The following is a 22,809-nucleotide window of genomic DNA, read 5'->3' as shown; positions in this document are numbered from 1 at the left end:
TTAACCAAATTGCTTGAATTCCAATCCTAGATTTGCCTTTTTTTACTTGTGTGATGTTGCAAAATTTTCTTAACCTTTACTGTGCCTCAGTTTTCTCATTTATGTAATAGGGATCCAAATACCATCCACTTTATAGCCTGGGTGCAAAGATTAAAAGGGTTATTATATGTAGAATACTTCAAAAACGTCTCTGGCCCAGATAGAGTGCTCATGAAATGTTAGAGATAAAAGGAGAGAGGCAATACAATATAAACTTATAAGTTATTCTTTAAGTCTCTAAGAAGATTAATACTCTTCACATTGCGTTAAAATTTTCAAATGCCTTTCATCCTCCATGGCAGTGTATTTGTATCTTTCTTAGAAGATGGAGTTTCACTCCTTACTAGTATGTGATTATTTATGTATGCTTCCCATGAGCTATAAAAGCTCCTGAAAATCAGCAATAGCTATTGACCTCTTGTCCATCATTATCATTCAATAGATATTTGTTAAAATAATACAAATATAAATAAAACTATGTTCTGTCTCCTATAATATGAAAATCCGTTGCTATAATATTGATGTCTTATTAACATTTCAGCCCATCATATGCTGTATTTTGAAAAAAAAACACAGGGATAAAACAATAGAATACCCAATAAATTTTTTGAAGTCAGTACTTTGTAATGTGCTTTTTAAAATACGCAACTGCATTGTCAATGACCTCAACTCCATTATTTAGAAAAAAAAATTTTAATGAAAGATAAAAGGATTCAGCAACAAAAGCCATTTTAGAAAGAGTTTCGTGTGAGAAATGCAATCATATAATAACTTCAGAAAAGCTTGAAATTAATATCTGATACTATATTTATAACTAACAAGTTATTAGAAATTAGTGCTAAGTATAAATTTTGTGTTAATTATATTAATACTGAGTTTTCTATATAAAATGTGAAAATATATAAAGAAACTTATTCTAGAAATTAGGCATCCATTATATGTTAAACTGTATAAAAAATTAAGATAATATTAATGCAAAAACATTATGCTTTTGATTCTGTTTTCAGATGACTAACTTGCAGGGCAAATTCCAAATATATGAATTAACAAAGAGATTCAAACTTTGAAAATATATAAAAATTGGGTCAGAACTAAATTTAGACAGTTGTGTTACACATCACTCATACTTGACCAGTGACATTAGGCAGGTATGATTTGATACTCAGTGAATACAATTCTCCAATGCAATTCTCAATCTTCTTTTCAATATAAAGGCATTGTTTATATGTCAGTAAAAAGAGGTAATACAAACCTGACCTGAGAAGCTAATTTTCCTTTCATATTACTAATATTATAGATAATGTAGGTCCTTAAATTATACTGTGCCTTCTTTGTGTTGTTTATCAAAAGAAATTTTTCATTCTGTTCAGTAATTTTCATCACAAATTATTTTATTTTACTTTGTGAGACTATAAACTAATCAAGTTTTCCAGATTTGTTTAGGGTGTAAGAAAAATAAAAGCTAAATATAATGCTGATTCTAACAAAGATACAAGAATTCAGAACTTGACTTTTGTAAATTAACCATTCTCTTGGTTTCATCTTACTCACTTGTTATTTTCTTTTATTATAGTTTGCCCTAATTCCACTTTATGTTATTTAGCTACATATATCATATTTTTTGCTGCATCAACTGCTTTTTTAAAGTTAGCTATACATTAAATATTAATAGATAATAAGTGGCCTTGATAATTTACCTTTGAATACTATAGTAACTTCAACAAATGTAGGGAGCAGTAAATGGAAATTGCCTTGTTTAAATATAAGGAATTAGTGCAAAAAATATATATATATAGAAAAATAATTCCTCCCTGACTCCTTAAAGATGTAATGCATTTAGATCCAGTTTTACATACATAAAAATTACGGAGTAAAAAGAAAATTATTTATGTTCTTTTGAGTCAGATATGCAATTGGAAAAACCCTAAGAAAAGTAGTTATAGAAAGCCTTTAGATTTCATGCACATTGAGCAACAGGCCAAAAAATAGAGTTTTTGAAGGCATCCAAGTTCCAGAATTTAAATTCTGTTCTCTATTATTAATGATATGGACGAACTTTCATCACTGAATGGTTCAACCACGTATATCTTTTACTTAACTTCCTAAGTTAATGGGTGATCAATAATATTGCACAGGAGAAAAAGAAAACAAGACCAAAAGTGTACAAAGTATCCCTCTCCAATGATTGCTGTAAAAATACCTATTATTATGCTTTCTTAGCACAAAACACAAAGGACTTTTCACAAGGAATGAGTCTACTAAAATATGTGTCACATAGCATTAAATGTCTTTGGTGGCTACTATTCTCCTTCCTCCATTGGTTTATTCTAATTTATTTTGCTTCATCTTTAGAGTGGTGGCTTTGCAAAGAGCAACAGAATACCAGATGGTCATTGCTGTGGTTCACTGAGTTTATATCCTAGCAGGAAGTTAGATGATTGCTTTTCAAGGTTCTTATCATACATTGAACAGTCTATTTCACCACAGGGGATTCTGAAGCTGTCAATATATTTTTGGCTAAGCATGCCCCATCATTTTCTCTTTAAGACATGGGCCTATATCATCATATGAATGTTTTGTGGACACAAAGATAATATACTTGTCTTTCCTTCTACATATTGTGAAATGTAGATTTGTGATAGAAATGAGTATTTACTTAATGTTTACAAAATTCTGTTTTAATTTTGGGAACAACATCATTAAACTATTTGTTATAGCTTCTTCAAAAATGTAAACTTTCCCTAAACAATGTGGATTTTGCATTTAGAAAATTTACTTTAAAATTCTTATTTGTCAAAACAAGTGAACAAAAAAACTCCAAGTAAACAAAAGCCTTCCCAGAAACAAAAGGCTCAAAGTTACACAGAATTCGTGTAAGCAATGAAGACTTAGTTGCCTCAAAAAGAGACTGACTTTTGTCTTTGATTTAAAAAATATACAGTTGACATTTTTCTAGGAATTGCACAGAAAGAGAATGAAGTTAAAATCACTCCATTGAAGAAATAAAAATCTCTAAATTTACACTATTGTAACATATAATACTAAAAAATATACAGATTGTCTCTTTATCATCAAAGAAAATTGATTAGTATAAAATAAGAATGATAGATGAAGGAATAAAAAAACCTGAACAATAGAGTAAACCAACAAAAACGTTTTAGCTATTGCGTACGTGATGAGGGGAAAAGGTAAATAATTGCCTGAATGAAGGAAGACACAACTCACAAATGCAAAATGGGGAACATAATGTTCCCCAATGGCTGACTGTTGCCATGGTCGGGCCAAGAGTGATTGCAGGATAAGAAGAGGAAGCCTTGATTTTCTTCCTTGAACGTAAGAAACATACATAAGGCCAACATATATTGTTTATATAAGAATACCCCTCTATCCTTTTGCACGAAATTAGACTATACACATTTGGACAATAGCCCAGATCGCCTTTCAAATACAAAACTCCCGTATTCAACAGACTGAGTTTCATGAGGCCTGGAGCTGTTTCATTAATCATTATACTCAGAAATGTGACTTATGTATAGTGAGTTTTTAAAATATATGAGTTTATGGCTGGGTGCGGTGGTTCATTCCTGTAATCCCAGCACTTTGGGAGGCCGAGGCAGATGGAGCACTTGAGGTCAGGAGTTCAAGGCCAGCCTGACCAATACGGTGAAACCCCGTCTCTACTCAAAATGCAAAGATTAGCTGGATGTGGTGGTGCATACCTACAATCCCAGCTACTTGGAAGGCTGAGCCAGGAGAATTTCTTGAACCTGGGAGATGGAAGTTGCAGTGAGCTGATATTGCACCATTGCACTCCAGCTTGGGAGAATAGAGCGAAATTCTGTCTCAAAAAATAATAATACTAAGCAAAAAATAAAATATATGAGTTTAATTATTGAATATACTTCAAATGTGAGAACTTCCAGACATGGATAATTCAGAAATGCTATGTTAACTTTGGGAAATATATTTTCAAAAACGATGTCTAATACTTGCTGACCCAATCTAGATACATCCATTCTCTGGTACTCTTAGTTTTTTAGTACCTCATATCTCAATGTTATTATCATATTCAAAAATATATCTTTACAAATAAATGTTAGTACTTTTGTCATCTTTTGGTTGTGAACATGATAAAAAAAATAAGGTAGTTATTACTAATTGTTGAATACCATTGATTAGATATTTTACGTACATTAACTAACATAATCCTTATCTTAATACTATAAAGTAAGTAGGACTTGCCCCTATTATACAAGTGAAAAAACTGAGGTCTAAAAAATTAAATATATAGGTTAAGGTCTTATATCTTCTCAGTGGCAGAGATATGAAGCAAACCAAGGCTTTTATTAGTTTAGAATCCACTCTTTCCAGAGTTCTTGACTATCTTAGTTTTAAAAATATTCTCCATTATTTCTGAACCCAGGCACATGTTTAACCGTCAATAGATATTTTAAATATGGTAAACACAAACATAACAAGTGACAGTTATTACTTCTATATGATTTTAAAAATAATTTACTTTTATGTGTTTGGAACTAATTAGGTAGTTTTGAGCACTTCTATATGTTAAGCATTATATAACTTTTTCAAAATTATCATTTAATCTAATTTCTTTAACCTTCACAATTCTGAAATAAGTAAAAATGCTCAGTTTTTGACATAAGAAATAACACACTCAGGTAACACATGGCAGAAATATAAATCAACTTTTCTACCCCTAAAGATAAATCATGTTGCCTTTGCTCCATTACGCTGGATACTTCTAAAATACTCTAGTCAGGACATGTATGTTATTTTATAACACAAATGTACTTTTCAAAACAAGATTAAGGTGCATAATAGGACTATTGAGTGTTGATCTGACTGTTGATTGAATAGCCTGCGTTTTCCAGGGGGTGTTGAAGCAGCAGCAAGTGACCTGTGACACTTGCAAAGTTTTCCTTGTGGATTGACATCACTGCAATTTTGTTAGCAGTCTTTGAGCTGATAATTCCATTACCAAACAATTCATGCTTAACTTGCTTGTTCTTTAAAAGACATGCACAACATGTTTTCCTCATTAGCATCAAATATAACTGTTCGCATTAAGAAACTAGATCTCTGTGTGAAATGACAGAGCTAACGAGAGCTGAATGTGCCCAAATAATATTGCTCAGATACTGGCAAGTGTGGTGGAACTCAAAGTCTGTGCTAAAACATTTTCTGAAATAATATTTAAAATAAGATGTTTGAAAATGAACTCAATCAAACCATAATGCTTCAATCCTCAAAAAGAATTTTTAGTACATGGTTCATGACATTTTTATATTCAACAGTACGTTTGAGTCCTTTCTTCTTCGGCGTAAAAGAGGTTACCACTGACACTACTCTCTCTGTGATTCAGAGAGTTACAATAACACATTGTCTTCTCTGGGAATGCGTTTAAGAAAAAAGGAGATGACCGTTTACAATGGTTTTTAATAAAATGTTTTTAAAAACTACAGATTTTAGGCTGGGAGTGGTGGCTCACACCTGTAATCCCAGCACTTAGGGAGGCTGAGGCGGGCAGATCACAAAGTCAAGAGATCGAGACCTGGCCAGCATGGTCAAACCCCATCTCTACTAAAAATACAAAAATTAGCTGGGTGTAGTGGCATGCACCTGTAGTCCCAGCTACTCGGGAGACTGAGGCAGGAGAATCGCTTGAACCTGGGAGGCAGAGGTTACAGTGAGCTAGGATCGTGACACTACACTCCAGCCTGGTGACAGAGCAAGACTGTCTCAAAAAAAAAAAAAAAAAAAAAGACTACAGATTTTAGCTACAAAAAATGCTAAAAATTAATCTTTAGAGTGAATAGAAAAAACTGGACTTTGTTTTGATTGAGTATGTAAAATCTCATAATAAAATATATTTTCATTTTGGCAAAGTACAATTTATCATTATGTTTAAGCACTATATGGGAATGAATAGAAATATGGCACCAAATTATTTTTGTGTCTTGTTTCAATATAGTACTTTTCAGTTTTCTTTAAATTAGTTTTATCAATAACCTTATCTATTATCTATGTAGTATTATATTTCTGATATCACATTTCAGCACTTACTCATATGTAATTGGGACTTACTATGCATAAAGTAAATGGCATTTTTGATTTCCTACTGCCTTTGTGAAGTAATTTCCAGATACAGAGCAGGGAACAAGTAAACATAATAAATATCCTTTCATTAACTAAGTCACTACTTCTTTGGAGGAATTTTCGCATATAAAATTTAAAAAATTACTAGGCTAAAGCTTCCTACTTCTTTCTTCTCCAACTATTGTCTTTTATTGCTCAGTACAATTCCATGTTTTGGTATTACATTTTGATCCAGAAAATTGTTGATCAAAGTTTTTTGGCAGGAGAATAATACAATATGGTGACAAATCAAGCTGCTATTCTTATTTCATCAGTCATTTCTCTAACACATTGTGGACAATGGTCTTCCAAGAATAAAACTTGGAAGATTTATTTTTCTTTGTCAAAGGCAACAGTTTCCTCATTAGCCCTTTTGCTTATATGTACTGTAAATATTTGGTTTGGTTACTGTGACCTGTCAACTCTGTCAACATTTTATAGCATCACATCCCCTTACTGATTAGTCCTTTCCGTGAGCCCTCGTATGAAGTCCAAGTTCTTTATTTTTGGCTACAAATAAACTCAAATGATCAATAAAACGTGCCAGTCTTTTAAAATTTTCTTTAATCTAAAATTCACATTTCTAATGCAGCCATATGTTTCCTATTGACTGCCTTCTTAAATCTTAATATGTTACCTCTTCCACCAAAAGTATGTGTCTCTTTTACATACAAGTCTTAGTTTTTCCTGGGGTATGTGTATTATATTACCATTCTGAATGCAAAATATAATTATGAATTTTGAAATTTTTAACATAGGAATAGCATAACCATTTCACCTCGTCTTCCACTTCATCTGTGAGAACTGGGTTAAGAAAGATTCTGAAGCTACATCATGTGCTCCAGGTATTCTCATTCAAGACTTGGAGCATAGGAATTAGGTTTCACTTTGTACAGAATGTTGCAGGCAGTTAGTTGACTTTTACAAATACTACCAAATGGTGTTGATAAAATTCATCCTGCCTGTGAACAAACACAAAACCTTTGCACCATACCCTCTAGGTTGATGTGGAATACATTTTTTCTTAATTAAACTACCATTGCTAGGAAGCATCAAAAGAACTCTCTAAAAGCAAAGGTTTCATCAAGGAGAGACTCTACGTAAACTCCAGGGAAAGCAACGAGTAGATCATTACAGAGTTATCAGCCCCCTGCAAAGTTATAAATTGAAGAATCAGTATGCTATCAAGTGGAAAAGAAAAGCAGAGGGAAGGCATGAACTGAGCAGTCTGCCATCTTTTCTTTGGAAATGAACGACAGCTACACACACTGCATATACACTACTCCATTCTGTAAGTTTTAATGAAAAAATTGGTTAGTGGGAGATAAATCACGTCTCAGAAAATTAGGTCATGTGTTCTATGAAGTATGACTTAGACTCTACCTTTAGCCAGTGCATATTAGTAACATGTGAGAACTAATTTTGAGGCTGGAAAGGAAAATCTGTACTTTCTACATGAATTATTGCTTCATTCAAAATGTTCTTGCTCTATATAGTTTGTATGTTTAGCAATTCTCTGTAAAATCTTCTCTTAAAGCATTGTCCCTAGCTGAACTTCCATGCACTCAATGGGAGATATTAATACCTTCCTTATCAAGATTCCTAGCTTACTCTACAGATTCTGCTATTAAAGCAATCAGCATACATTACTGCAATTACTTGATTACTGTCTGCCCCACTGGACCACAGGTTCTTAAAAACAGAAATTGTTTCTTAATCAATCTTTTGATTCTCAGCACATAACATAATGCTTTGCAGAAGGAAGGCCCTTAATAAATACATACAAATGAGTAAATTTATGCATTAGTGTTACAGCTGAGGAGAAAAAAAGTGACCTGGGTAGACTAAAGTTAATATTTTCAAAAATGGTGGATGCCAATTTTGATAGATTTTAAAAAATCATAGAAGTTAGAGTGGAAGTCAAGGGGAAAAGTCTTGCTGGGACCTGGGAGTGAAGAGTAGGGGAGTAAATATGCTGGTAGCAGAGTTTAACCCTGAAACCAAAATGGCAATAGAAAAAAAAAAAGGCAATAGAGGTGTTGGTTTTAGGGTTAGATTTGAGTAGAAGGACATTTGATATTATTCCATTTCAAATTTGTCTTTGTTGACTATATATCCTTTCTTTAAGGAGGAGATAGTAACAGGTGCTAAGGAAAAGTTGGATGATAGAGCTCACATAAGTAATAAATAAACCTGATGTTTTATGAATGTTATTACATTAAACTCTAACAAGTTTATGATTTGGGTATGTCTGCCTATCTCTTCATCCCAGTATAACTAAAAAAAAAATAGCTTCCAAAATAATTCAATTATTACTCAAAGTCTGTAGTCAGTAAGTGGCAGAATCAGTATTCAGAATAAGGCCTTTCTGATTCCAAAGCCTATTGTCTGAATTGAGATGAAGGAACCAAACAACAGAGATTCATATTCAAGTAGCGTTGAGAATGCTCCATTGAAATCTCTTCAAACTACTTCTTAGTTTTAAGTGTCTTAAGTCCTTGTAAACTACTTAGGTTTTAAGAATTTTAATAGGTCTTTGATTTAGGGAGTTTTATGCTTTTTTTGAAAAAAAAAAAAGATTGCATTTCTGCTGATTTCCATATAATATTCCATATAATATCCAATTTCTCCCATTATAAAGAAAAGTTCTTAGAGACATAAATTATTCTGGTGACATATCCAAAAGGTAACAAGTTCAGGCTTTGGAACCTGAGAGAATATTTCAGACCTGGCCTCTGCCACAGCCCATTTGCTTTTGGGAGACATTTCTCCATTTTACACTCATGTTTCTGCATATCTTTGAGCACAGGTACCAATTGTCCTCCTTTTTAGTACCTGGTTATCCTTCCTTATAGAAAATAGCCAAGGAGAATACAGTGTTTTCCACCAGAGCAAAGGATAACTCTGCTTACAGCCTTGAGGGACGGAGACGGTGCTCCCTCCAGAGGAAAGAACGGGTGTGCCTACTGTCCATTATAAAAAATTCAGGTTTCTAAGCTCATGGTTCATCTCTTAGAATACCATTTAGTAAGTTCTGCGGGCATCTCACAGTCTTCATGCCATTCTATGAGAATTAGGGCTTGAGAAACTGGCACAAATCCTGCTATTCTTGCTCCTAGTGCTGCTGTGAGTAATAAACTATCCTTTATTTCTGACTCAACAGTCTTGTGTTTCCGTCATCATCCATGAAACTGTGGCAAATAATTTTAACTTGAAAGTAGAGTAAAATGTCAGAACTCTTCGTAGTTCTTGATGTTTACCAGCTAATAATCTAAAGCAATTATTTTTAAATATCTAAGCTTTGGTTTCCTATTATAGTGAAATTTAAAAAATGATAATGCTTATAAATTTCACAGTATATTTATAGTGCTTAAATAAATGATAGCTAATAGTAGTTATGCAATATTAGTAGCAAAAGCAGCAGTAGCAGTAATGATAGCGGTAATTGTGGTAGCCGTAGTAGTTGAAGCATACGCAGCAAAGGAATCTAACATTGAAAGAATGCCACCATATAGCAGACGTTTTTACTAAGCAGCCAGTGTAGCTTATCTTATTTAATCCTCACAACAAATGGAACAGGTGTTTTGTGTTTTGTTTTGTTTTCATTAGTTAAATGAGGTAAATGAGACTCAAATTGTTGAACTGATTTTCCTGAGGTAACTCACATGGCAATTGACAAAGCTGGGATAAGAAGCTTGTTGTGTCTAATTACCAGGAGGTTGTGATGCATGCATTTGCAGTGACATGTTTGGGAGGAAGCTCTAAAGTAATTTAGATGGGCAGTTGGACATTCCCACATCCCAGTCATGGAGGAATTACAGAAGCACATGCTTGTTAAGGAATAAAAGAAGCCCAGAGGAAACACAATGTTGGCCTCCAGAATTTTTGTAAGAAAAATCCATCCATGTGCTTAGCTAATGTTGAATATGTTCTGTTTCCCAAGCTCTATATTTTGAACCTTTGTCCACATTATTATATTGTTGTGTTTTCCCCATGATACAAATAATCTTAATAGTATTGATAGTAAACAAATACAGTACAATTAATTTCAAAAATTTCCATGCTGTCTTCTATCAGAAAGATTCATAGACTCAGTCAATATTTCTTAAAGCTAAACAATTTTGACAGCCTAATTAAATTTCTAAACATCATAAAATCCATGTTTTAAATATAAATATGAAAACATATAAATATACAATGCAGGCATACCTATGTACATAGATATATATAATTTACTACCTAATTTCACAAACAATGTGATAGAGATACTAGTCAATACTAAAATTTAGTATTTTTCTCTACTTTTCATGTAGTATATGAGACTATTTATCCTTTAGGTTTTTGTTTTTTTGTTTTTGGTGTTTTTTTGAGACAGAGTCTTGCTCTGTCTCCAAGGCTGGGGTGCCGTGGTGCTATTTCAGCTCACTGCAGCCTCCTCCTCCTGGGTTCCAGCAATAATCCTGCCTCAGCCTCCCGAGTAGCTGGGACTACAGGCGTCTACTACCACACATGGCCAATATTTGTATTTTTAGTAAAGATGGTGCTTCACCACATTGGCCAGGCTGGTCTCAAACTCCTGACCTCAAGTGGTCCACCCACCTCAGTCTCCCAAAGTGCTGGGATTACAGGTGTGAGTCACCATGCCTGGACTCTCCTTTAGATTCTGTAGAAGAAACAGGCACCAAATACATTTTTCAAATACACTGGCTGATGACAACTCTCATTTTTAAAGTGTTTTCATTTTACCTCTACAGATAGGAACAGGAAAATCCCACGAAGCTGTATTAACTGAATTGGCTATGCAGGTGAGCTGAGGGTGGCCATCAAGGATGTATCCAGTGACACAGCTGTAGCGGATCTTGTCCCCAACGTCGAATCTTGTACCATATAATACACCTTTGGGCGGAACACCAGGATTTCCACAAGAGCTACTCTGCAATTCTATTAAAAAGGAGGAAAAGGACAGTTTACAGTTATTTCAATAAGCAGTTTTTTGTTTCAGATTTATAAAATTATATATGTAGATATGGATATTCTTATTTCTTTGGAGAAGAGTCACTGAAAAGAAATGTCTTCTATTCCAACACATGTGACAGTGAAATATGGAAAGAAAACTAAACTTTATCACAGAGGTATTACTGGTCATTCTTTATGCTAGAAAGTTTTAGATATTATATTACTTAGTCTTCTGAGCATTACTCATATTTTTACTCATATATTAATATTTACTCAGATAAGTAAAACTCCATGGCTTTTTCAAAGTTACATTCTAATAACATAGTAATAAGCAAATTCATTTCCTTAACATTATCTTCAGTCCTTCAGTGCTTAGTCTTAAACCATGAACCTAGATAAAATACATATTTTGCATGGAAACCTTTGTTTCATTTAAATGAGAAAAACACAGTGGAGTAGTAAGTGGACAATTTTTAAAGTTAGGGAGGGAGGATGAGCTAGAATTCCAGCTCTATTATTTGTTATTAACTTTGAGTGTATATTAAGAATGATAACAATAAGTGCAAACAGTTGTAATATTTTAATTAGATCAATAGGCAAAATATATGGAAAATGATACATCAGAATGTTTTATCTATCACCTTCTTCTATTAGTTGATGCTTAAAACTAAACAAGTATACAAACATGAGTTTTTAAAACAATATTCAATTCAGAAAAAATCCAACTTTAGATTAAATGAAAAAAATTGAAAAAAGCAGAACTTCAAGAATAAAAATATTAGAGATTATTCTCATATTGTTTTGTACATTTTTATTTTATTACTGTTATATTACCTTTATACTACAAATAATAAAATCACAAACAGTAATTAATGAACTAAAAGATATCACAATTTGAGTAAAGTCGGTAGTTAATAGTATTGTGTAAACATTAATTTCTTAGTTTCGGCCATTTTACTGCAGTTACATCAGTGGTTATATTAAGGGAAACTAATTAAGACTATGTGGGAACTACTGTTCTTGCAAAATAATAAGCTGAGAGTGATGTTGCAATAAAAAGTAAAATATTTTTCCCATTTTGCTTTGATATTTATTTCATTTGTGCAGTTACTAAGTTCTATATAATATTACAATGCTAATTCAAATAATTACAAACCATTGTAATAATTAAAATATCAATGTCAATACTAAACAAAAATATTAAAACACAAAATGGTTCACAATATATAGCTTAATTTTGAGAGTGTTTTTTAAACTTACGTTAAATTTTTTGTCTAAACTTTTCAAAGCAAGTAAAAGAAAAATCACAGATTAATTTCCAGTATGAGATCAATTTAATCAAGAGAAATGTATTGAGCACAGGACATCCATATATTTTAGAGAAAAAAATATTTACTTTGAGTTTTAAAAATGTAGTTTTAGGTTTCTTAAAACTAAAAAAGTGAAGAAATTGACTAATATTTACTAAATGTATATGGTTTCAATAGATAATTTTCTTAATAATACATTCTAAACTTAAGTTTGTAAAATATTTAAAGTGTCGGTAGTGAAGGTTATTTCTAATTGTTTATTTTGTTATTTCTCAAAGACATATGCTATATGTGAATTTTCACTAAAACAATACTAATTTATTGTCTGTGAATTTTGAGCAACTTTTAAAGAAACACTTTGAACAGTAGTTTATTTTGAAATACTTATTTTTTTGGAAAATCATCTGATTAACAGATGAGATGTTTGCTCCCAGAGACAGTGAGGTTAATAAGTTTTGACAAAATGAACAAAAATTCAATCCCCTGAATATAGTAATAACAAAGGCGATACTTTTAATGAAACTACCACTTTCGGCCTTAGAATTAAACCACTCCTCTTCCTTCTACCCTCTAAAAAATAATTAAGGTCAGGACTTCAATTATCGTAAAGTTATATGTCTAGGAGAAAAGTGGTTTCCAAATTATGTCACAGGAAGCAACTAGGTGGGGGAATAAAATGAAAGAGAAGAAAGCTCTGAATAGTTTTTGGACTCAAAATTAACTTTGATTTAAATGAACAAATAAATATTATCCAGAATAAAGTACCTAAAGCAAAATGGAAATCATGTCAGGTGAAGCAGTGAATGAATAGTAACATTGAATGGAATCTTAATAGATTACTTAATCTCCAGGCTTGTGGCTGAATTATTTCTAAAACTGATAAAAAATTTAGGTTGTTTCAAAATGAAACTCAAAGAAGACAATTTTAAAGCATATCTGGCCTCCGCTTTCAGGAAATTCCTGCTGTTGTTTGTGCTTGTTTATCATCTTCATTTATAGAAACATCTACCCATCATCATCTGTTAACTGAGTAATTTACAAAGACAGTTAAGATATTTTACATTCAGGTTTAATTGATCCTGATTCTATAACCATTGCTCATGGATTATATTTTTTGTCTTCTCCCAACCCTTTAATTCAGGACTTCTCTCTATGCTGTCTATGTGCATTTTCAAATGCAAAGCAAGTAAGATGTGTCACTAACTGAAGTATATAACCCACCATCAAAAAAGACTATGTTCTGATTGAACATTCGCTTCTTACTCTTAACATTTTAAAACTAAGTAGTGCTGCATATTTAAACTTTTGAATTAAATTTACTTTCAATGAAAAGAGTTTTAGAAATTGCTAGGATAGACTAGTTTTTAGATAATGTTTCTTCCAGCCATCCAGAATTTGAATTTCAGAACAGAAAACCAAATATCACACGTTCTCAATTATAAATGGGAGCTGAACAATGAGAACACATGAACACAGGGAGGGGAACAACACTTACTGGGGCCACTTGTGGGAGGGTGGGGGTGGATAGAGTATTGGGGAAAAGAGCTAATGCATGCTGGGCTCAATATCTAGGTGATGGGTTGTTAGGTGCAGCAAGCCACCATGGCACAGTTTTACCTATGTAACAAACCTGCATATCCTGCACATGTACCCGAACTTAAAAAAAAAAAAGAAAATGAATTACTCAACCATGTTCAGTAAATCAAACTGTAAAATAATTATTAAATACATGTTGCAAGTATTTACAGTAAGTGATATTGCTTAAAATATATAAAATTATTAAGGAAAACACAAATTTATAAGGGAAGATTTTTTTTTGTAATTCATCAGATGTACATGCAAGCTAGACATATCATACTTGTTACCTCAATGTGTTTTTGAAGCGAATTATTACACCTAAAAGCAGATTGCTGAAAAGACTTCAGTTATCTTCCTTTACCAGCAGATGACAGTAATATATTGATTAAGAGGTTTAGGTAACTAACACAAAATAATAGAATCTGACAAATTGTCTTCTAATGTCCCATAATACAAAGATTAAAATGGGATTGGAGTAGGGGAGGAAGTACTGTAAAACTATTTACACAATATTCTTGGTTGAGCACTTAGAGTGGGCAGGTTGGTGAACTGAGATCACTGGAAAATAAACCTGAAGAATTTATACTCAAAATATGTCTCAGAAAATGTCAGAGACCCTTTATGTTAAGTTTACTGCTCTAGGCATAACAAATCATTTAGTCTAATTAAAATCCATCTGATTTTGGCTGGAAAGATGTGTATTTTATTTATCTTCTCTTCTCGCAGCATTGAGATTATCAGGAAATATGAAGATATTTTGACAACATAGACTATTCTAAAGTGTAAAAGATTTTTGATATTGCAAAATAATTCCTTGGAAAATATACAAGATAAACTTTTAAAAATTCAATTGTGTTTGAACGGGTAGAGTTTAGCGACACTCTTCTCTGTTAGTTAAAAGAAAAGATAAATGACTTGGTAAGTGACACTGACACTATTTTATTCATCAGAAGCTTTTAAGAGTTACCACTAACATTGCTCTATGATGTGCACTAGTTAATACTATAACATGTCCCTTGCCTTCTGAGCTAACAATTTGAGAAAGTCAACCTTTGTTGTAGAGTATCAGCTATAACAGGCATTTGGGCATTCTTCCACTTCTATCTCATAAAACACTCGACATTATGGGTATAATTCTCCCCATTGTGTAGAAAGGAAAACTGAGACTCAGGAAGATCAAGTAACTTTCCAAAGGCCATCCACTAATAAATAGTAGACTTGTGGTTCAAACTTAGGTTTCCTAACTCAAAAGTCTTAGATCATTTCACAATTATATATTGCTATCTACTAAAGACAGATATTCATTCCACAAGTGTTTATTAAGCATCTATCATCAGTAATGCTCTGGGAATATAGTCTAGCAAAAGGTAGACATGGAGTTTATGATTTGGTGGTTACTAAAAGTAATATATCAGTAATTTACAGAATATTAATTGTATTGTGACATGTCACAGAAAGGAAACATATAAGTTATACTAAAGGCATATAATGGCGAAATCTGAATTAGTATTGATTAAGAGGAGATCTGGAAAGGATTTCCTGATAAAGAAAGGCTTTAATTGTGATCTGAAATGGGTAAAAGATAGTTTTTGTTTGTTTGTTTTTAAGGGCAGTGAACAAGTATATTTGAAATAGAAAAGTATAAGAATCAAAGTACTGTAACAGTTATTAGGTTTGACAACACAATGAAGACAGGTTTCATGGAAATGGTAGGGTAGGGTAGAAACTAGGTTGGGAAAAAATATTTCAAAAGGGTTTATCATAGATGGCTTCACACAGTGATGTGTATCCTTTGCATAGGCTCATAAATATGAAGGAGGACTATATCCTCATTAAATATTTGGTGGTGCGGTGCTATCTGCTTTTTAAAAGAGTAATTGAGAGTAAACAATTAACATACATTTTATAAATGTACATGTGTGCAGAGATTTTCATAAGCATGCATGATATAAAGTGGGTAAGTTTACTAATTTAATACTAATTCAATATTGAGTGGGAAAATTGTGATAAAAGGAATTATAAAAATTATTTTTTTAAAAATTAGTAGCCAAAATAATGTATGCATATTATTTTAATATGAGAATACCAATTTTATAAGACTGTTGATATTATTACACAAAACAATATATGTTACTCATGTATATTTTTAGCAAGCACTCATGTGCCAAATATTATTAACTAAATTGAAGTTTTATTATTATTATAATCAATTGTGTATTTGAGACATCAAAATTAGGCGTGATTACATTATCGATTTTCTAGAGGCCGTGTCATAAGTATCAAATTTTCATGAAATGTAATGAAGTACATTAGATCATTCTTGGTCTTAAAAATTAATAAAAAATAGTAATTTAGTCAAGGGTAAAATTCAATTGCTCCTCTCTGAATCACGAAGGAAATACAAGGTCTAATCTTAACTTTTGGCAGAAACTTTGTATAAACAAATTCAGAAAAAGTCCCCTATAGGTGTCATTGATTTCTTCATTCTTTTGTCTATTGTTTGGTATCATATACTAAGCACCATTCCAAGCACAGTAGTTATCAAAAGATATATTTGATGAATTGCAGGCTAAAAAATCCAGATAATTTTTAAAAACAAAATAAGTAAGTCTAAAATGCAATTTAAATCTTGAAAGAGAGTATATATAAAGGACTATAGGGGAACAAAATTTTTTTTATGGTTTCCTTGGAGAAATGAAATAAAACTCTATCAATAAATTTAGAAAAACAAGTGTGTGATTAATACTAATAAACATATCACAACAACCTCTTTCTTAAAAAAAAATATTCAATTTGTCGGGAGCACATGAATAGTTGCCAAAGGCAAAATGTTACACAAATTATCAGGAAGAAAACCTTACCTTGAAAATTGGAATGAAAATTTTTAAAGAGGGATAACGGACATCCTGACTACAGAATTGCATAATTATTCAGTCAAATAGATGAAGCATGATCCTGCTGAGATCAATTAACAATGCTTTAAAACACTGCGAAATTATATCTACTAAGGGAAGTAAAATCAAGTTGTTTGTGCTTCTTGGAGAAAATTAATCTCAGGGTTTATTTCCCAGATGATTAAAAATAATTTAGGAGAGCATAACATCAAGCTGAAACAAAATGTTTTGCACTCAGTACCTCTCATCCTGAGAATTCCAAACACTTAACAAATAAATCCATTTTCCAAATTTTTTGGTGATTACAAATATTTAACCATTTCATTCACACAGGACATAAAGGGTGTAGTTAGGAATTTACCTGGGGACTTCAGTTTGAGCAAACATTTCGTGAGTATTTTGAATCACCTATTGCATCTATAACGTCCTCATGGTCTTTTCTTTCAGTACATATAACTGAATGAAATTTATTTCTATATGCATTTACTTCCTCACCAGACTTTGAGCGTCTTGAGAAGAGGGACTCTAATTCATCTTTGTATATCAAGAATTTAGCACACTGTGTTGTCGCCAAGCAAGAAGAATTAAACTAATTGTGTTATCTCCTTGAGTAGAAAAATTTTAAAGTTAATTATCACACAGAGCTCATAGAATTAAATGTTTAAATACAAAATAATAGAATGGAATCTGTAGTATAGAAGAAAGTTGTAGGAATAACATGAATTAAACTTGTTTTAATAAGCACTGGATCACATTGGCAACATGCGATTTTGTATGAGTCAAATTACATAGTTATGTGATTCAATTCTGTTTCTCTGTGAAAATGCATTCACTTCTGTAAGCCATTTCCCTTCCATAAGCATAATTTCTAAGCTGGAGTCATGTCACAGACCTCACTGGGATGCTGAAGATGTTGCAAACATGAGGCCACATTTGCCATTTTGGAAGTCATCCTGCAACTTCAAAAAGGTTCAGAGATGCTAATCAAAAGGACAACTGTTATATCTTATTAGTTGTTATTATTATTATTTGTTTGTTATTATTTTAACTTATTGAAAGGGAATCTAAATTAGTGGTTGCTAGAAAAGAAATAAGAGCAAGATAGTACTGTCTTAGCTGGGCTGCCTAAGAGGAAAACAGAGTACTGGACTGATTTTAGGGAGGAATGAACACTGATTAAAATGTATTATAAGCAGTAGAAGAAAAGTCTATTGTCATTTTAAAAAAATATTTCGATAAGTCTTAGGGTAAGATGGATATATTTCCAAGGGAAGAAAGTATGAAGCGGTGGAAAAGTTAGTGTAAAACCAAACACATAAAAATTTATGCTGTGTCGGTAATGTCATTCTGTTTTCATATTGTGGATATAGATAAGGTCCACTGGCACTATAGAAAAATATTTGAGCATCAGATGTAGATTTATAGTTAAATATAAGGTAGAAAATACTTTGCACCATATACAAAGACTAGCCATTAGTTATGTTGACCCATGAATAAGAGGTAATGCCCATTCCATTGAAAATATCTGTGCCCTTTCATTGGCTAAATAAATTTTATCATCCAAAATGAATTTACAAAAACAATATTATATTTTTGTTTTGTAAACTCTGTAACCACCATTGTGTTAACATAGTTTGGTGAAAGAATCATGAAATATAAAAAGTTATGATTATTAGAAGCTAACTCTGTTGTATATAACTACCAGAATATTACCAAAACCAAAGAAATACAAATACAAAAGGGAGGCATATTAGCAGTCATACTCACATTAAAGTTTCTGGACATGGAATAATATTGCATTTAGCATAGAGTAGCATTTGATAGATTGATTCAGAATAATAGAAAAATGACTCTCCTCTGACAGAATTGGGACAAGTATCTGTATTAAGACTTTTGGATAAAGGTAATTTAATTCTTTAAAAAGATGTGTTAAGCTGATCATGGATAATTTACTGGAATTATATATTCATCAAATATGATGACTGAGAAATGCCACTGTATTTTGCAATTAATCCATCACCAAATAATTACTGAAGCCCGAGGCACAAATGTCAAATAGGTATAAAATATGACACCATTTCTATCTTGCTGAAACATAACTCAAGTTGGAAAAATAAGACATACATGGTAATGACCTAGAAATTAAAAAATAAAACTGATTCCATAAGCCGATTTTTAAAAAACAATTTTAACTATTATCTACATATACCAAAGGAAGACTATTTTATAAAATGAGTTAAGTAAATTTTTAGTTGGAGAGAATTCAGAAGAGTCAAATAAATCATATGAATAAGACCCATAGAGAGGAATGTCCAAGATGTAGTCAAGAGCAGTGTGCAGAATAGGTTGGTTTTAATATGTTGGTCTGAATAAGTCGATACATATGAGGAAACACAGAATGTAACTTCAGAAAATAATCTTAGGGTTGCACTTTGGAAATACCTGAAATTAGCTGTTTTAAGGTCAATGCTAAGCTGATGCTGATGCTTCCAAAAAAAAAAAAAAAAAAAAAAAACCAACAAGTCACAGCGAACTGCTTAAATAAGATAGCAGTTACTTCCCTTCATGTGACTTTCTGATTGCTCTAGGCTAGGAGAGATTGGACTGTGCCCTCAGGCCATCAGGGACTCAGTTTTTTTTTTTTTTTCATCTTGCTACGCTATCCTTCCCTAGGGCATTGCCTTTGTCCTTTGCCTTCAAGGAGAAGTTGGGTTGCTGCAAATGTTGAATTCCAGGCTACTGAATTGAATGAGAAGATGTTAGGGGAAAGCAACAACAACAACAACAACAAACTTCCCTGGGAGATGCACAGCAGTTTTGTTCCTGTTGTTGTTGTTGTTGTTGTTGTTGTTGTTGTTGTTACTGTTATCGTTTTTCTATCAAGGCCTACTATAATTCCTCATGGAACAGAGACCTGGTGGAGCAGAAAATAGATGGTTACAATACATAACCCCATGTGAATAAGCAAATAAAGGGGACTATTCAACAGTTAAAGAGCATGATCATGCATACATCCTGTCAGACAGCGATTCCGAAGCACTTCCTGCCCTGGCAGACCCTCGTCCTCTTCTCTAGGAGGTGCTCCTTTGTCCCGCATCTTCTGTTGTCCCCTGGCATTTTCTTCTTAATAGTTCTTTACTGTCCACATTCTCTGTGGTCAAATTTGAAGCAGGTGTTGAAGAGTAAACTATCTTTGGGAGTGCTTTGAGATTATATCCTACCTCTGCTAATGCAGGTTTGGTGTTTGAAAATTGCCTTAGGGATTGACAACCAGAGTTTTGCAGATGACTCGTATAATTTATTCAGCTAAAACCGCCCCTGGAAGCTTATTAGGAGTTAATTTAATTGCTTCCAGGTTTTCTTTGGTGCCAAGGAACACTCTTCCCAATCCCCAACTTGTTCAAACCATGGCTTTCATTGCCTTTTCATTGGAGCTACCTTGAGGTGATCTGAAACAACAAACTTGGACAGAAATGCAACATTCCTTACCTGATCTTTGGCCCCAGGGCTGTCTTCCATCCTTGGACTAAGAAACTTATATAAGATTCTGATAAACTTTCTTATCCCCTGCTATACAGAAGCAGTTGGTTTTTCCAATCCATAAGTCCCCAGAATTTAGACTCTATTCATTCTCTTCTTGAAAATGGCCAATTGATGCCTGAGCTCTTCTCTGTTTTATATATAATGTCTTACTTGTTCACATTTTGGGAGTACATGTGATATTTTGATACTATGTACATACAGTATGTAATAATCAAATCAGGGTAATGAGTTTGTGTGTGTGGAAAAGCCAAGTCAAACTGTGTTTTTCCTCTACTCTGGCACTGCAAGAACAATGGGCACAGAAAACTTCTGTGACCATGAAGCAAGCAATCAATTTTGCAGTGGACAAGAATTGGGTGTCCTCCAATTCAATTCTGACACTGTCTACCTGGCGATAGTATCTGATCTTACAGGTTGAAGGCTTAATCCCTAAGACTGACCCCCCAGGCACCAGGCAAAAGTCTGGGCCTCTGGAATTTTTGCCTGACAAGCTTCCAGTGGAGTTTTCACTAGGGAGACTCATAGAACTTAAGGATTCACTTGCTGACATTTAACAGTTTATTACAGAAAATATTACACAAGATACAGATGAAGAGATGCATAAGGTGAGGTATGGAAAGGCTCAGAGAGCTTACATTCCCTCCCTGGGAATGCCACCCTTCAGGAACCTCCAGATGTTTAGCTATCTGGAAGCACTTCATGCCCCATTCTTTTGAGGCTTTTATGGGGGCTTTATTAAAGGGGCCTAACTGATCAAACCAATAGTCTTTCATAATCAACTTAAACTTCGGACCCTCTCCCCTCCCTGAAGGCCAAAAATTTCAACCCTGTACTCCTGTCTTGATCTTTTGGGTGGGCAGCCTCAACCTTGAAGCTTTCTAGCACCTGCCAACCATCAATCAATTTATTAGCATCACTTTGGAGTTTCTAAGGATTTTAGGAGTTGTATGCCAAAAACTGAGGCCAAAGATCAAATATATATTTCACAATATTGTAGTCCACCCCTGGTCTTTGAACTCAGATCCCTTACATCAAAAAGACATACAACTCAAAAGATATGGCCACATTACTAGAATTCCAGTTCATCATTAATAAATTGCTTAGTCTATCATATTGTATGAATGTCTGCTAGACTGAGGCCACTCAGGTGCAGGCCTGAGTTCAATCTTCTCAGCTTCCGAAAACAGATGTGGTCTCCACAAACCTATAGCTTCACCCATTTTCAGACATCTGGTATAGTTCAGTTAAGAGACAATGTCTTCTCTAGCTCTGAATCTCCTTCAAGGTGTTAAGTAATATTAGGTTTCTCGCAATTTGTAACCCATTCATTTATTCCATAACCTTCCATTTACTCTTTCTCCTTTTTTTCTGTTGATGTCCAAACTTTTTTCACCTTTGGAAGGGATGTTAGAATCATCACTGTGCTGGTCTAGATTGCAGGCAGCAATACTAGTGGGTAGCAAGTGCTTCCCCAGCAGTTAATTTCAACACTTACTTAGGGTATGGTTACATAGGTCAGAACTATAGGGCCATTTTTAACACCAGACAATATAGCTGCATTCACTGTTAACTCAAATTCTGCCAGATTGTAAAGGCACACCCACCCCCATCAGGCACTTAAGAATTCTGGCAGAAGGTTCTTTTGTGTGTGTGTGTGTGTGTGTGTGTGTGTGTGTGTGTGTGTGTGGTTGTTTGCTTTTTCTTTTAGAAATCATTCTTGTTTCCAGTACTTGTAGTTGCAGCCCTGGACCTAGGACCACTGCACCAAGTAGGGAAAGGAGAAATAAAGTTGAGGTGATGTGGGAAGAAAGAAAAGAAGCATAATCATATAATCATTATATTGGCTTACTCCTCCTTTGGCAAGAATCACATAGCCATACCGTATCCTTCCCCATCCCTCTTTCCCAGATCAACCAGAAAAACTGAGGAAAATCTAGTGAGGACACTACTTTAGTCCCACTCATGTTGAGTATTAGCACACGTCTATGAAGACGTGTAAGCCAACCCTTCATGCTTTCATCTCACCCTGTTTTTGACAACCAATGTTTTAATGTCCATTCCATTTTTCCATTAAATTTTCTCTGAGGAGGATATATCTTTGCTTATTGTTGAAAATTATGGGCTGTACAGTATGTTTCTTGGTCTGAAGAAATGAAAGTCAGATGTCAAAATATGTATATTTTGGTGTGTGTGTGTGTGTGCATGTGTGCATGTGTTTGTATGTGTGCATGTGTGCATATGCGTGTATGTGTGTGTTGTAACAGCACTCAGGGCATTTGCATCTCTCATAGGACAAGCAAAACCCAGTCCATCGTCAGTGTGTATTCCTGTCA

The 22,809-nt window shown here is 33.4% G+C and overlaps 1 protein-coding gene across 3 annotated transcripts in view; it reads right to left on the bottom strand.

Annotated features, from left to right (window-relative positions):
- Nucleotides 1–22,809, bottom strand: part of CSMD3 (CUB and Sushi multiple domains 3) — a 1,277,440-nt gene that overhangs the window by 964,583 nt on the left and 290,048 nt on the right. For all 3 annotated transcript variants that reach the window (XM_011982326.1, XM_011982327.1, XM_011982328.1), the window contains exon 4: nt 10,942–11,136. In XM_011982326.1, the coding sequence (XP_011837716.1) occupies nt 10,942–11,136 (195 nt within the window). The remainder of the gene's footprint in view (nt 1–10,941; nt 11,137–22,809) is intronic.

Source organism: Mandrillus leucophaeus, unplaced genomic scaffold, assembly GCF_000951045.1.
Source record: "Mandrillus leucophaeus isolate KB7577 unplaced genomic scaffold, Mleu.le_1.0 Scaffold239, whole genome shotgun sequence".
Taxonomy (NCBI): Eukaryota; Metazoa; Chordata; class Mammalia; order Primates; family Cercopithecidae; genus Mandrillus; species Mandrillus leucophaeus.
Note: the sequence above shows the minus strand (reverse complement) of the source record. Positions and strands in the feature narration are given on the sequence as shown.